Source organism: Cydia amplana, chromosome 21, assembly GCF_948474715.1.
Source record: "Cydia amplana chromosome 21, ilCydAmpl1.1, whole genome shotgun sequence".
Classification (NCBI taxonomy): domain Eukaryota; kingdom Metazoa; phylum Arthropoda; class Insecta; order Lepidoptera; family Tortricidae; genus Cydia; species Cydia amplana.
This window is the reverse complement of record NC_086089.1, coordinates 4,591,380-4,608,834: the sequence shown is the minus strand read 5'-3', so window position 1 is coordinate 4,608,834 and position 17,455 is coordinate 4,591,380. Positions and strand designations below refer to the sequence as shown.

The window sequence follows — 17,455 nt, the reverse complement described above, 5'->3', positions numbered from 1 at the left end:
CGTTACCAACTGATATGTTTGAAGTCGGTGCCAAGCCAAATAGTAACAATACCAGTCAAAAATGGGATTTATAGCCATAAAGCTGATTATTTTTGTCTGGTATTGTTACTACTTGGCTTGGCACCGACTTCAAACATATCAGTTGGTAACGCAGACTTCACAAAGGATAATATTTTATTTCATCCTTTTTGGAGTCGGTTTAATTTTTTTTGTAAAAAGTTTTTATTTTTCCATTTTTAGTTTTAACGCATTGTTAAGAGCGCGACACATGAATGAAAAAAATCGTTTTCCTACCCTTAAGGTTGTTTTTTTTTTTTCAAATTTATATGGGACCAACTTCGGGGTATACCCTTTCCAATAAAAAAATAATTATCAAACAAAATCGAACTACTAGATCAGTCAAATCTTACAATAAAAAACCATTGCGTGATGTAGTTCTATATTTTTGTGTATGTTGTTTGGAGTCCTTGGAGGAATGTAAAACTATGTTTTGCAAGCAAAAAAAAGTTGTGCTCCCTTCGTAATTTGCAAAAAACTGCAAAAATTTACCTAGTGTGGGTAATGGTAGCTGATTCTGATGTATCAATTTGTTGTGGTTAGGATATTATCGTGATCTTGTATTAACACGACTCACAGTACACTCAAGAGCACCAAGAAGCGACAGCTAGACATCTAATGACACGACTTCCAGTGATCCCAGTGCGTTTCGCCAACACCACGCCAATCACTGTGAACTATCGTCAAGGTCGTATCAAAACAAGATCAAAACCAAAACTAATTCTTAAATAAGAATCGGTATCGTGGACTACAATCAATGGCTACGACCAAAAAGTGGAGCCGAAAAACAAGCCAAACTACAGTTTGTATCTAGATTTCATTACTGAATGAATGAAGTGCTTACTCGTAAGAGGGGAGTGCATTTTAAAAATGGTTGATCTCTAACATCGCTCTGCTGCTATCGGAGAAGGCCGGTAAAAGCGTAGATGGCACTCTCGTCGATGGTACTGCCTTTTGTAGGGATTTTGACAATGCCTTAAACAATACATTAGTTGCCTTCCTCATTATAGCAATTTCATTTTTAGGGTTCCGTAGCCAAATGGCAAAAAACGGAACCCTTATAGATTCGTCATGTCTGTCTGTCTGTCCGTCCGTATGTCACAGCCACTTTTCTCCGAAACTATAAGAACTATACTGTTGAAACTTGGTAAGTAGATGTATTCTGTGAACCGCATTAAGATTTTCACACAAAAATAGAAAAAAAAAACAATGAATTTTTGGGGTTCCCCATACTTCGAACTGAAACTCAAAATTTTTTTTTTCATCAAACCTATACGTGTGGGGTATCTATGGATAGGTCTTCAAAAATGATATTGAGGTTTCTAATACCATTTTTTTCTAAACTGAATAGTTTGCGCGAGAGACACTTCCAAAGTGGTAAAATGTGTGTCCCCCCCCCTGTAACTTCTAAAATAAGAGAATGATAAAACTAAAAAAAATATATGATGTACATTACCATGTAAACTTCCACCGAAAATTGGTTTGAACGAGATCTAGTAAGTAGTTTTTTTTTATACGTCTTAAATCGCTTAAATACGGAACCCTTCATGGGCGAGTCCGACTCGCACTTGGCCGCTTTTTTTACGATAACTAGAGAACTGTAGAACTTACTGACCCTTTCTTGCACTTAAATGAAAGGTAATTAAATTTGCTACAACTTTATTCACGCAATATATCTCATAGCATGAGCGGTTGTGCCGATATTTGTCCTGAAATATAGGAAAAACTAAAAAAAATCATTCTAAGGAAAAAAATACCCTTTTTTTAAAGTTCCATATCTCATGAACTATTTGACATACGGCGCTGTAAATGGGCTTAAATTGTACCAAATTTAATGTTCTTTCAACATTACATAGCAAGCTTTGACCAACAACCCATAGTTTTATAATAAAAGTGCAAAAACTAAAAAAAGTCCGAAATTTATGCAGTTTTTTGCAAATTACGAAGGGAGCACAAATTTTTTTTGCTTGCAAAACATAGTGTCACATTCCTCCAAGGACTCCAAACAACATACACAAAAATATAGAACTACATCACGCAATGTTTTTTTAGGAGAATTTTTTGTAAGATTTGACCGATCTACTCTGTAAAAAGTTATGCGTGGTCATACATTAAAAAAAAAATATATACGCGTCGACTGGAGAACCTCCTCCGTTTTTTTGTCGGTTAAAAAATAAAACATTTGTATTTATTATACACAAAATTTAATTCACAAAAACGTTTTTAAAACGACACCCATATTGCATTAAAGAAAGACAGGCATAAAGTGAATAGTAAACATCTTACTACATTTAAAGTCAAGAATTATAAGTCACATATTTAGTATTGGTATATATTTTAATTCATAATTATTAATTACTAATAGTAATTATTAAAACGACACACTACACACAAATACTACGATTGAAAGGCCAAGCGGTGTTGCCACTCTTAAATATTAACTTACCTATATTTTATTACTGGCTAATTAAGTAATTAACTACCAATACTTATAATTAAGTGACACAAAAAATAAAGTCATGCACATGGCCCTAAGTAAAAGTAGCAAATAATTTTAATTGAAATAAATAATTACACAACATGTCGAGAACGTTCTCTTTTTTCTAACTATAATTGACATCAAGCAGGATTTTGTATCAACTTAGAATTAATTAACTTACTTTGGTGTACGATAATATTATTAATTATTATTTTAAAACAGTTTCAATTAAGAATATCTAATTAAAACGCTAATAAAACGTACAGTGACTTACTATATTGCTCACAAGAAGTACCTTGATGAAGATTCTCTGAAAATCAGACGAAATTTAACTAATGCCTTGCACGAAGCAAGACGCGAAGGAAAGCACGCAATAATTCGAAATAATAAATTGATTATAAATGGGAGGGAGTGCTCATATGAGCCGTCGCAAACAGTAAACCAGACACCATCAGATAATTCTGCCATACCAGGCCAACAAACACAAGACGTGAACAATAGCCAAACAACCCAAAACCATTCCTTTCGAGTCTAACTTCAATATATTAGTACAAAACACACAGAGTTTAAAAAATAAAACCCACATAATTGAAAGCCTACAACTAGACCACCAGTACCAGGTACTATGCCTTCTAGAAACATGGATCACTCAAGAACAAAAGGACTATATACAAATAGATAACCATACCATTGCCGCCAGCTTCAATCGTGTTAACCACCGCGGCGGCGGCGTTGCGATCCTGGTGCGGGACGGGGTGCAGTACAGCGCGTGGCAGGACATAGCGGACCTCTCAGTTGAATGCGTCATAGAGTGTTGTGCCATTGAAATAAAACCCGATATAGTACTAATAGCTATTTATAGACCGGACAGAGATATTGAAACCTTTTTTGAAATATTGAGTAAGATATTGAATAAAATAAAGTCAAAAAATAAAAAGCATATTATACTAGCAGGTGACTTTAATATAAATAAAAACGAAAGCTGTAATACTTACTGTAAATTAAAGAATATTATGCTAGAATATAACCTCCATCAGATAGTAGACCAGCCCACCAGAGAAACCAACTTAAGTTCGACTTGTATAGATTTTATCTTCACTAACAACAAATTTTTTGACAAAAAAGTAGAAGATTTGGGCATTTCGGATCATAAAAGCATATTGTATTCGTTTAAACAAAATTGTCCTTCAAATAATCCAATTCATAAACATAAAAGATATTTTAATGTATCTAATATTATGTCATTTAAATCTGCACTGTGTGAGGTAGACTGGAACAATATTCTGGTTGATACAAATAACCTTGATAGTAACTACAATTCCTTTGATTCAGTGCTGACTAAGTTATTAAATACTTACATTCCACTAAAAAATGCAATACTCAAAAATAAAGTTCGAAAAAGTTGGCTTACAACCGGATTAAAAATTGCCTGTAAAAACAAAAGATCCTTAAAAGCTCTTGCAAACCAAACAAACAGTAAAGAATTTAAAAAGCATGTTGCCACATACACAAACATCCTTAAAAAATGTGTCAATAAATCTAAAAAACTTACCTTTGCGCATCAAATGTACAACTCGAAAAATAAAAATAAGACTATGTGGAATATTGTTAAACAGGCTACAAACAAAAATACAACACAAAACCACAAAAATATGACTATTAAAAAAGATAATAATATCATAAAATGTCCAAAGATGATTTCAAATACTTTTAATGATTTTTATGCATCAGTAGGCAACACCCCGATAGATGACAGCAGCGACAATACGTCTGCAGCCGGTCGCCCTGCGATACAAACCTCCCTCAACTCCATGTACCTATATCCAGTAACAGATAAGGAAATACGTAATATTATAAACCACTTACCCAATAAAACAAGCTGCGGCATTGATGAAATCCCCTCTATCTTAATAAAAGCATGTGTAAACGAGCTAACTTCACCGATCACCAAACTAGTCAACCAATCATTTAGTGAATGTAGCTTCCCAGAAAAATTAAAAATAGCCAAAATAAAACCTGTCTTAAAGAAAGGAGGTAAAACAGACAATCCCTCTCACTATAGACCGATCGCGCTGCTACCCGTTATTTCAAAAGTTTTTGAAAAATGTATGACAAACCGCATCTACAGTTTCTTAGAAAAACACAATTTGTTAAATGATAATCAGTTCGCTTTCCGTAAAAAACGTTCTACCACCCTCGCAGCTTTTAACTACGTGCAAACAATAGTTGACTACTTAAGAAATAAACACTACGCAGTGGGACTATTGTTAGACATGTCCAAAGCATACGACAGAGTGTCACACCCCATACTGTTACAAAAATTAAACGCAATAGGCATACGTGGTAAAGCACTAGATTGGATGAAGTCATATCTCACGTCACGACAACAATATGTAGAAATAGAACACCTTGAAAACCAAACCAGAACATTACACAATATCCAATCCAATATACGATATATCGAGAACTCAATCCCACAAGGAAGTGTCATAGGATGCATCCTATTCCTCATTTACATAAATGACCTTCCAAAATCCACTGAACACAAAGTTGTTATGTTTGCCGATGACATATCGATCTTATTCCAATGCCCAGATAACAATAGCAGCAGTTCCTACATAGAACAAACTTTTAACTCAATAACTCATTGGCTCCACGATCACAACCTCATAATAAATAATGACAAATCAAAATTAATCCAATTCAGACCAAGACAAAAGCAACCCCTAAATCTCAACACTGTAATAAACAACCTAAATATTGAAGAAGTACCCGACTGCACCTTATTGGGCCTTACACTGGACAGCCATTTGACATGGAAAATACATGTAGAAAAAATTAAAAATAAACTTGCCCGATTTGTGTATGCACTTAGCGTACTGAAGTGTAGCACTACCTTAGAGTGTGCGCTGGCGGCGTATCACTCGCAAGCAGTCGCATGGCTACGCTACGGACTTCTCTTGTGGGGCCACAGCACCGACATTCAAAACGTTTTCATCATGCAGAAAAAATGTATCAGGATCCTAGTAAATATACATCCACCCCACAGCTGTAGACCACACTTCAAAAATCTTAACTTACTGACCCTCCCCTCTCTGTACATTTTGGAAGTAGCTACATTTGTCCGAAAAAACCTACATTTATTCCAATTTTGTCAAAACCCTCGACGTCAACACTACATAGAACTCCCGGAGCCTAAATTAGAAATATACAAGAACGGACCATACTACAGAGCCATAAATGTTTACAATAAAATCCCCACATATTTAAAAACAGACTCTAACTTCATAAACCGCCTTAAAACTATGCTGATGGATAAATGTTACTACTCAATAGCCGAATTTATGGAGGATGATATTATGTAAAGCTATGTACCTTGTATGTAGCTTGTACTTGTAACTTGTGTTGTATATATAAACATAATTGTATATTATAACATATTTTATATTAAGTAAAACGAACGGTTATACTTAATACGAATATGTAGAAACCCTTGTTTATAGGTACCTAACAAGAAGTATTAGTTAGAAAGTGCAATTTAGAAAATTTTGAAAATGTATAAGAATGATAATAATTAGTAAGAAGTAATAATAAGCAAACTGTGATATTGTGAACTACCTAATTTTTGCTACACCCTTTCCAGGGTCCATGTATGTAACATCTATACAATGGTATGCAAATAAAGATCTCTATCTCTATCTCTATCTATACAGATTTTAGAGAAAATAACATAGGTACTTAATTACTCATAATATACAATATTACCGTCTAATAAGTTTTAAGTCTAATATATAATCATTTATTCGGTATTTTATTAGCAATTCAAAATATACAAAGCACAATCGAACTTAGGTATATTCTAGCGTATGATTCGTCGATCCACTGAAGGAGACTCAAAAATAACCTAAAACTATTATATAGGATTTATAACCCTTTAATTATAATATATTGCCCCACCGAATAGACATGTAGAAATAAAATAAAACGTTTCTCAAAAACTAACAAATAAATTTAATAAAATTTCTTACCAATCTGGTAAACTAATGTCCACCTTTGGTTCAAAGCATAATCTTAATTTGCATTCAAATCCTATTATATTAAGCTTACATGTTTATCCATAATTATAACTATGAAGTATCTAAAATTAGTAGTAAAGAAATGCTGGTTTTGAGCAAATAAAATGTCATTCATATAAGTACTTACAAGAATTAATAATATGTAAAAGTACACTAAGATGAGACCTACGTATTTAGATTTTTGAAGAAACAGGAAGTAAATAGGAAAGATGAAAATTGAAAATACGATGAAACTCTTAAAAGTTCTTAATTCGAAATCTAGGTCTATTCATTGGTTGGTATTATGAGGTCTATTCAATATAACTGACTTACATTACTTACATGAAATTTAAAAATTACTCGCAATTTGGTATCATAGCTTAGGTTCGATATAAGAATAACGTTTAGGTAAATGACTAGAAATTTTGGATTTGCTTCAAGTTTTTTGGCTGGATTCACTACGTTCGAAAAAAGTGTGAAAATAAGACCAAAGTGGGAAATTATGCGACTAGATGGAAATGCAATAAATTCTGGCTCAGCTCGAAACCCAGTAACAGAAACGTGCTGCTCGATATAACAGTTAAATATCAAGACACTACCACAGTATTCAGTCCCTATTCCTAGTAAAACTACGTCTAATTATAATTACAGATAAAAATACAATCATGTACTTTTATAACTGGCACTAAATAAAAATCGTTGCTCGACACCCACTTTAAGAATTACAAATAAGGCAGAAATAGGACGGTTTACACTTTCATTATAATTTAAGGCAGCTAAAGGCACCTAGTTATCGAATAGCGATATTTGAAACACACACAATAAAATTTATAACGTGAATCATAGAGAAATATAGTAAGACAAGAGTGCTCACTCCATACATCAGTTCAGACTATTAATTTCGGTGTCGACATCTAGCATCGAGTAGCGGAACTATCAGTACTGCTACTTGACTATAGATGTAGCACCGACCGGAAAGTCTTATCTCAACAGCATAAGATTTTCCGGTTGGTGCTACATCTATTGTCAAGTAGCAGTACTGATAGTTCCGCTACTCGATTCTAGATGCTAATAGTCTTTTTGGTACTAAAACTGATGTATGGAGTGAGCACTCTATGTATTTTTTTCTCTATGCGTGAATAAAATACGCGCTAGTGCGTCTACTCGTTGCTAGATGGCGTAACGTTCGTTGACGTTTGGAGCGGCAGTTTTAGTCCTCGCGGGCCCAGCATGAGGGTAGCGGGCATAACGAAGACTAAAGCGTACTCTCATTTGTTTACTCCGAGGAACTTGGCCGCCTCGTCTGGAGACGATAGCAGTTTGTTGATGATAGTTTTGTCGGGGATCCCTAGTAGTTTCCCGATGAGATCGCCGCCATTTTCCGTGTCGTTTTCAGTTTCCGAGGAGTATTTGCGGGAGGTCATCTGTATTTTGAGCTTGTTGTCATATTGCGACGGTGGGGAGTTGTTGTTGTTGACGTTGCTCGGGATCTCGTTGCCGGAACCGTCGTCGTGGTAGCTGTATCTGAAATAAACATATAACGTTAGTAATGCCACAGAGAAATAAATACATAGATTGCTCACTCCATACATCAGTTTTAATACCAAAGACTATTAGCATCTAGCATCGAGTAGCGGAACTATCAGTACTGCTACTTGACAAATAGATGTAGCACCGACCCATAGAGAAAAAAATACATAGAGTGCTCACTCCATACATCAGTTTTAGTACCAAAAAGACTATTAGCATCTAGCATCGAGTAGCGGAACTATCAGTACTGCTACTTGACAAATAGATGTAGCACCGACCGGAAAGTCTTATGCTGTTGAGACAATACTTTCCGGTCGGTGCTACATCTATTGTCAAGTAGCAGTACTGATAGTTCCGCTACTCGATGCTAGATGTAGACACTGAAATTAATAGTCTAACTGATGTATGGAGTGAGCACTCTTGTCTTACTATATTTCTCTATGGTAATGCTACGTTTTACAGGATGAAATCAAATTGGTCGGATCAAAGTATGACCGATTTGCTCTACGATGTCTAAAGATATCGATTTGCGTCATTATCTTGGAATTCGATCTTGATTTTATCTTCGATTTCTTGGTCAATCTATTAGTGATTTACGAGGGGTGTTCAAAATATTCTCGGTATGAGAATGAAAACAAACAAGTACGAAAAGTTTGATATTTTTATTTTTCAATATACTCCCCCCCTATGTTCATACACTTAAAAGATCGATCAATTATTTTTTTTAATCCCTCGTAAAAATATTTTTTATCTTTCGTGTAAAAATGCTCCTCCACTGCCGCCTTCAATGCTTCATCGTCAGAAAATTTATTTCCACGCAGATCCTTTTTAAGATTGGGGAGCAAAAAGAAGTCGCTGGGGGCTAAGTCCGGACTATACGGTGGGTGAGTAACAGTTTTAAACCCACGTTCAACAATAGCTGCCTTGGCAATATGAGCAGTATGGACGGGGGCGTTGTCATGCAGAAGCAGAATACCTTTGGTTAACTTTCCTCGCCTCTTTTCTTTAATTACATCCTTTAATTGACGTAGAATGTTAGCGTAGTACTGTCCTGTGATATTTACACCTTTTTCTTTATAATCGATTAGTAATACTCCTTCACAATCCCAAAATATCGTGGCCATGACCTTGCCAGCTGAAGGGATGACCTTGAACTTCTTGGGATGAGCTGAACCCTTAATGTGCCACTGCATGGACTCTTGTTTACTCTCTGGGTCATAATGATGAACCCAGGTTTCATCTCCAGTAACTATTCTTTGCAGCACCTCATCAGGATTTTCACCGCACAGGTCAATAAAATCGGAACAACAAGCTACACGCATGTCTTTTTGAAGCCGAGTCAGCATTCGCGGAACCCATCTTGCACTTACTTTTGACATATTAAGATGGTCATGTATAATATCATGTACAGTACCAATAGAGAGATTGGTTACTTGTGCCATGGACTAACCTATTAGGACTCGCAATCGCCATTTTGAGTAGCGTACCCCGGAAGAAAACATTTTTTTTGTATTAGACTTAGATGGCGTCGGTCATTCAGCGGGCTGTAGGTTGTGTAGCCCATTCCGCAAGAGGGCGCTGCCACTAGAAGAGTTGTAGACGTTGTAGTTGTTAAGGTGTAGTTCTTAGTTTTTCTTAAACGAATGGATAGATGGCGCAATAATTTTAATATTAGGTAGCTGGTCAACCAAATCTTGTCAGTAAAAAAAGGCGCGAAATTCAAATTTTCTATGGGACTACATTTTTCAAATTTGCCGCCTTTTTCTACTGTCAAGATCTGGTTGACCGAGTATACTACCGCATCATTTGCGTTTCTATGTGTGAACAGCGCATCTGTACACGTGTCATTGTGTGAGTTAGTTGTTATTATTATAATTAGGGCTGACTTTCGTTTTTTGTCACAGATAGCAATCAAATGTATATGTTTTAGATAAAAATGGTCTTCACAGCAAGATGTGTTGTCGTTAATTGTGTAAACACTAGCAGAAATAGTGACTGCAAATTTTATAGATTTCCAAAAGTAGTGTGGAAACAAGAACACGCAATAAATGGATAATTGCCGTAAGGAGAAAAAAAGTAAGTCACCTAACCTAACCTCTAAAATCATACCTTCCTTAAATACGCAAAAATTTGATTTATGTTGTAAACGTATCAAGTTTTAACGGTGAATTATTTTGTTATAGTCCCGATGGCACTCAAAACCGGACGACAGAATTTGCAGTGCTTACTTTATTGTTGGTAGAAAGGCTGATGAAAGTGATGAACAAGCCAGTCCCAGCTATGTTCCAAGAATCGAGACAAATCAAGACGGATTGACGAAAATGCGGCAATATCGAGGTTCCAACGTTATATGGAACGAAGAAACGCGAAAAAATAGAAGCTGTTAGTGCTATTAATACAACTAATACAAGTGACTTTGAATTGCTGGAAAATAGTGTTAGTGTGACTTCAAAATATTGATAGTGAATGTCAAGTGGACCTGTATACAGGTGTACAAAATCCAGGAAAGACGTTTACGTGCAACAGGTACATATTTTATGGTAAAAAAACGTGATGCCGAAGTTCAAACAGAAATATGTAGATATCAGTACCAGTGTACGAAGATTATTAAGCATTTTAAAATAACAAAACTCGAAGTCTGTAATACTGCTAAAAGTATTTCTCTGGATCTAGCCACCATAACTGACAGTAAATATTTTGCTGGATTTTAATTTATTAAAACCAACGAACAGGGGCCGATTGCATAACAAACTACAACTAATAATACAACCGGAACTCCTTATTTAATAAGTTAAATTAGAAAAGGAGTTCCGCTTGTAATATTAGTTGTAGCAAGTTGTAATTTGTTATGCAATCGGCCGCAGCTTGTAGATCTTGCAGGTGTTACTCTTAACAACTTCAACTTTTTATTAAAAACTACACAAATAAATTATATGGTGAGCGAAAAAGATAGACTTCTACTTTTCTTGATGAAAATAAAACTTGGTGTCACATTTTCAGCACTCAGTGTTTTGTTCGGTATTCATAGAACAACAGTGTCAAGAATATTCTGCCCGTATGTTGAAGAAGTAGCAGCTGTTACATCAAATTTGGTTTTTTGGCTAGAATGCTTCCGTCCGGAGTATAGTAACACTTGAGTACAGAGTTGCCTATAGTACCTACAGAGCAAGTATAGAAGTACCATCAAGTTTTGCTAATCGTGTGTATTGCTACTCACACTATAAAAAGGGTTTTACCTCAAAAGTGCTTATTGGTATTACTCCAGGGAGGCTTCATATCGTTCAAGTCAAAAGAATGTGGTGGAAGAAAAAGTGTCTCCCAAATAACGAGTCAGGATTAGTAGACTACTTAAAAAATTGGGATATTGTCTTGGCTGATAAGGGATTTCCGGCAATAAAGAATGTAATTGATGAAAGTGGAAAAGAAATTGTTTTTTTAGACTGGAGGAAACCGGCCTGTTTTGAGAAAAGTCGTCGACATCTCTTCTAAATACCTAAAACTGGTATGGATGTGTTCCTCGTGATCTCTAGAATACGAATTGACCGGTTTTGGTTTATGGAGGGGGGGACGGGTCGAAAAAAGGGGGGGGGGCAAAGATGTCGGCCGACCATCATTGATATTTGTGCTATTATCTATGAAAAGGGAGCTTATTGCCGATGGCGCTTACGACACTGACATCGATAAGCAAAAAACGTAGTAGTTTAAAATTGGGGATTCTGGCACATGTTTAGTTGTTTTGATTCCCAATTTAGCAATTAAGTTTCTTTGAATACTGGAACATTCAATGTTGCTGTCTATCCAATGCGGAGGTCAATTTATGTTATGTGACGCTGATGGACTGATCAGTCATGTTGTGTTAGAAAACTTAAATCGGATTTAAAGGTCCCTTTGTAGTTTTTTATAAATAACTCTTAGACATAGACATAGAAAAGTTTTATTCAACATCACATGAAGTTGCACGCTTAAACGGTGACCTGTAGCAAAAATGATCTGATACATAAGTAATCTTCATAAAATTTTCTACATTAAATATTCTATACGCTTTTTCGCTAGGATCAATATTTAAAAAAATATTTAAGGGAAAAAGTTAATTATAATCAATTGTTAATATTTTTTGTAAACGGTGGCCTGTAGCAAAAAATGTTCTGATACATAAGTAATCTACATAAAATTTTCTACATTAAATATTCTGTACACTTTTTCGCTGGGATCAATATTTAAAAAAATATAAAAGGGAGAAACTTAATTATAATCAAACAATTAATCAATCAATTTTTTGTTAATAACTCGTAAACGGTGGCCTGTAGCAAAAAATGGTTTGAAACATAAGTAATCTACATCCAATTTTCTACATTAAATATTCTATAAAAAAATTCGGTAGGTTCAATATTTAAAAAAATATTTATGGGAGAAAGTCAATTATAATCAATTGTTAATAATTTTGTAAATAACTCGTAAACGGTGGCCTGTAGCAAAACATGTTCTGATACATAAGTAATCTACATAAAATTTTCTACATTAAATATTCTGTACACTTTTTCGCTGGGATCAATATTTAAAAAAATATTTATGGGAGAAAGTTAATTATAATCAATTGTTAATATTTTTTGTAAATAACTCGTAAACGATGGCCTGTAGCAAAAAATGTTCTGATACATAAGTAATCTACATAAAATTTTCTACATTAAATATTCTGTACACTTTTTCGCTGGGATCAATATTTAAAAAAATATTTAAGGGAGAAAGTTAATTATAATCAATTGTTAATATTTTTTGTAAATAACTCGTAAACGGTGGCCTGTAGCAAAAACTGTTCTGATACATAAGTAATCTACATAAAATTTTCTACATTAAATATTCTGTACACTTTTTCGCTGGGATCAGTATTTAAAAAAATATTTAAGTGAGAAAGTTAATTATAATCAATTGTTAATATTTTTTGTTAATAACTCGTAAACGGTGGCCTGTAGCAAAAAATGTTCCGAAACATAAGTAATCTACATCCAATTTTCTACATTAAATATTCTATAAAAAAAATCGGTAGGTTCAATGTTTAAAAAAAATATTTAAGGGAGAAAGTTAATGGGGAAGTTAGTGCACTGAGTTGTCCCTTTTGTCCCAGGCGATGCCGCTTGACACAATTGTTCCTTTGATCATACTTAATTGATGTGAAGCCTTAACCTGGATATTAACTTTTGGCTTACCCCCAAAAAGGGAGAGGAGAAAAGTGGTTCCGGCTGTACACTGCGCTCTGTTTGATATAAAGCCGCAATCCGATGATTGATTGACATAATTGTTCTCCCAGGAGGTTCGTGGGGTATTTGTCTTTGGTACGGTCGTATAGAGAGCGGCTGGGTGACCTCCAGAAAATTCCGACTTTTGGTCTACCGCTTCCGGTCAGAAAAATGTTTGACGGCCCGGCCAAACGGTCGGACCTAGGTGGGGGGGGTGCTCGACCAAATGTCATAGAGGTACCCTGGCAGTTTTTGACGCCGCCATTTTTTTGTCAAAATGGCAGACTTTTATTTTTTATTTTTTCAAGTTTGTCCTAGCGCGCTGAAATTTTGGTCACGGAAACTTGGGGTCCCCTAGATTATTTGTAAAATGTTTTAATTGCGGAAAAACTGGGCACTTTTATTTTGTATGGTAACTTTTAAACGGTGCGTGATAGGTGGGGGGTGCTCGACCAAATGTCATAGAGGGCCTCGAGGGAAATAAAACTGCATTGAAAAAAATTCAAAATGGCCGACTTTTTTTTAATTTTTTCAAGTTGGTCCGAGCGCTCCGAGATTTGGCATGGCAGGAGATAGAGGCCTCTAGATTCCTATAAATTTTTTTTTTTTTTTATAAAACCCAAGATGACGGAAAAAATGGTAATTTTTATTTTGTATGGCAGCTTTTAAACGGTGCGTGATGGGTGGGGGGTGCTCGACCAAATGTCATAGAGGGCCTCGAGAAAAATGGAACTGCATTTAAAAATTTTCAAAATGGCCTTTTTTTTTTTAAGTTAGTCCGAGCGCGCTGAGATTTGGATGCGACAAGCCTGGGGGCCCAAGAATACTATGTGAAAAATTTATTTGGAAAAGTCCAACATGGCGGCGGACACGGGCAAAAGTCAAATTTCCAAGTAGGTTAAGCGAGCCCGTAGGGCGAGCTTCAGGCTGGGAGGCCGAAGGCCGACCCCGCGGAGGGCCGTTAGGCCTGGAGCTTCACCCCGAGTGTCCAAGCGTGGCCTACCCCCAGTAATTTTAGGCGAGGCCGAAGGCCAAGCTGCGGGAATGACGAACCAAGCAAAATCCTATACAAAAACTGTGTTAAGCGAGCCCGAAGGGCGAGCTTCAGGCTGGGAGGCCGAAGGCCGACCCCGGCGGAGGGCCAAAGGCCCGGAGCCTTCACACCGACTCCCAAGCGTACAACCCCCAGTAATTTAAAGCGAGGCCGAAAACCGAGCTGCGTGAATGCAGCGCTTCCAAGCGTTCTACCAAGTCAACTGTCTTGATAAGCGAGCGTTGGCGAAGCGTCGAGGTTCGCGAAGGCCGAAGGCCGAGCTCCGCGTAGGGCCGAAGACCCGAAGCGTTACACGAGAGGGGGAAGTTGGAGCTTAAACACGACCCAATAGTAAAAGTGGCTTAGACAAGCGAAACGGCGGGCCGAAGGCCGTAGGCCTCCTGCCATGCCAAATCTCGGTGCGCTCGGAGCAACTTGAAATTTAAAAAAAAAAAAGTCGGCCAGTTTGATTTTTTTTCAATGCAGTTTTATTTCCCTCGAGGCCCTCTATGTTATTTGGTCGAGCACCCCCCACCTATCATCCATCGTTTAAAAGTTACCATACAAAATAAAAGTGCCCAGTTTTTCCGCAAATAAACATTTTACAAAAAAAAAATTTTTCATAGGAATCTAGGGGACCCCGACTTTTCGTGACCAAAATTTCGGCGCGCTAGGACAAACTTGAAAAAATAAAAAAATAAAGTCGGCCATTTTGAAAAAAAAAATGGCGGCGTCAAAATCTGCCAGGGTAAAATATGACATTTGGTCGAGCACCTCCCACCTAAATCCGACCGTTTGGCCGGGCCGTCAAACATTTTTCTGACCGGAAGCGGTAGACCAAAAGTCGGAATTTTATGGAGGTGACCCAGCCGCCCTCTATACGACCGTACCAAAGACAAATACCCCACGAACCTGCTTCTGGGAGAACAATTATGTCAATCAATCATCGGATTGCGGTTTTATATCAAACAGAGCGCAGTGTACAGCCGGAACCACTTTTCTCCTCTCCCTTTTTGGGGGGAAGCCAAAAGTTAATATCCAGGTTAAGACTTCAGATCAATTAAGTATGATCCAAGGAACAATTGTGTCAAGCGGCATCGCCTGGGACAAAAGGGACAACTCAGTGCACTAACTTCCCCATTAACTTTCTCCCTTAAATATTTTTTTAAATATTGAACCTACCGAATTTTTTATACAATATTTAATGTAGAAAATTGGATGTAGATTACTTATGTTTCAAAACATTTTTTACTACAGGCCACCGTTTACGAGTTATTAACAAAAAATATTAACAATTGATTATAATTAACTTTCTCCCTTTTATATTTTTTTAAATATTGATCCCAGCGAAAAAGTGTACAGAATATTTAATGTAGAAAATTTTATGTAGATTACTTATGTATCAGAACATTTTTCGCTACAGGCCACCGTTTACGAGTTATTTACAAAAAATATTAACAATTGATTATAATTAACTTTCTCCCTTAAATATTTTTTTAAATATTGATCCTAGCGAAAAAGCGTATAGAATATTTAATGTAGAAAATTTTATGAAGATTACTTATGTATCAGAACATTTTTGCTACAGGCCACCGTTTAAGAGTTAATTATAAAAAACTACAAAGGGACCTTTAAATCCAATTTAAGTTTTCTAACACAACATGACTTCATCAGTTCATCAGCGTCACATAACATAAATTTACCTCCGCATTGGATAGACAGCAACATTGAATGTTCCAGTATTCAAAGAAACTTAATTGCTAAATTGGGAATCAAAACAACTAAACATGTGCCAGAATCCCCAATTTTAAACTACTACGTTTTTTGCTTATCGATGTCAGTGTCGTAAGCGCCATCGGCAATAAAGTCCCTTTTCATAGATAATAGCACATTTGTTCACATCTTGAGTCCTATGCGACCGATCGGTTCGTGTGAGGTGTCGTTTGAAAGAGTATTAAATGTGCTATTATTGTTTCATAATAACTGTAGTCAATTACAAAATATTTTAAAATATTTGAGTTTTTACCGTGCATGGATGGCATAAGTAATGAAATGATTAACTATGCGTCTAACTCAATAAATTACAACTATACCGCAATTATTTTATTACAAAATATACGAGACATTTCATTAGCTTACCAAAAACATAATAGACCCCGAGCCAGGCGCAAATTTCGTCAGTCATCGCCTCCCGGGTGAAAACTCGTATACTGGTTAACGGCCATATATGATGAGCCCTCGTGGACGTCAGCTGCCGCTACGTTATGACTTGGTTATATAATATCATACACCATTAAAACTTATAGACCGCGAGCCACGAACAGGTTTCCATGACCAATTAACGGCTACGTATGATGAATCCTCGTGGACGTCAGCTGCCGCTCCGTTGGTGGGTTGAGGAATGGCAGCCACCGAAACATGTAAAAAAAATTGCGGTAAAGTTATAATTTATTGAGTTAGACGCATGTTTTGTCAGTACTTATGCCATCCATGCACGGTAAAAAATCATATATTTTACAATATTTTGTAAACGACTACAGTTATGACTACGGTTATTATGAAACAATAATACCACGTTTAATACTCTTTCAAACGACATCTCACACGAACCGATCGGTCCCATAGGAGAGCGTTCAAGTATTACGTAACGCAATTTTTGGACATTTTTGACCCCCCCTCCCCCCCATGTAACGCGCCGTAACGTTTTTCTGTAACCCCCCTAAAGGCCACAATTATGTTGCGTAAAGTACCGTAAAGTGGCGAAAAGTTCTGAAGGGTTAAAAAACAATGTTACGTAACGCGTAGTTTAAACCCCCCCTCCCGCCTTTGTAACGCATCGTAACGTTTTACAAGAACCCCCCCACCCCCAAATTCGTTACGTAATACTTGAACGCTCCCTAGGACTCAAGATGTGAACATATCAATGCTGGTCGGCCGCCCACTATCCCCCCTTTTTTTCGACACGTCCCCCCCTCCATAAACTAAAACCGGTCAATTCGTATTCTACAGACCACGAGGAACACATCCATACCAGTTTTAGGTATTTAGAAGAGATGTCGACGAAAAT

At 36.5% G+C, this 17,455-nt stretch overlaps 2 protein-coding genes across 2 annotated transcripts in view; both read right to left on the bottom strand.

Moving 5' to 3' along the window:
• Positions 1-17,455, bottom strand: part of LOC134658185 (disintegrin and metalloproteinase domain-containing protein 10-like) — a 392,100-nt gene that overhangs the window by 54,426 nt on the left and 320,219 nt on the right. The window lies entirely within an intron of this gene.
• The window catches only part of LOC134657853 (ras-responsive element-binding protein 1-like), a 53,305-nt gene continuing 43,581 nt past the window's right edge, over positions 7,732-17,455 (bottom strand). Inside the window, exon 6 of the mRNA XM_063513431.1 lies at positions 7,732-8,115. Within this exon, the coding sequence (XP_063369501.1) occupies positions 7,860-8,115 (256 nt within the window). The 3' untranslated portion in view covers positions 7,732-7,859. The remainder of the gene's footprint in view (positions 8,116-17,455) is intronic.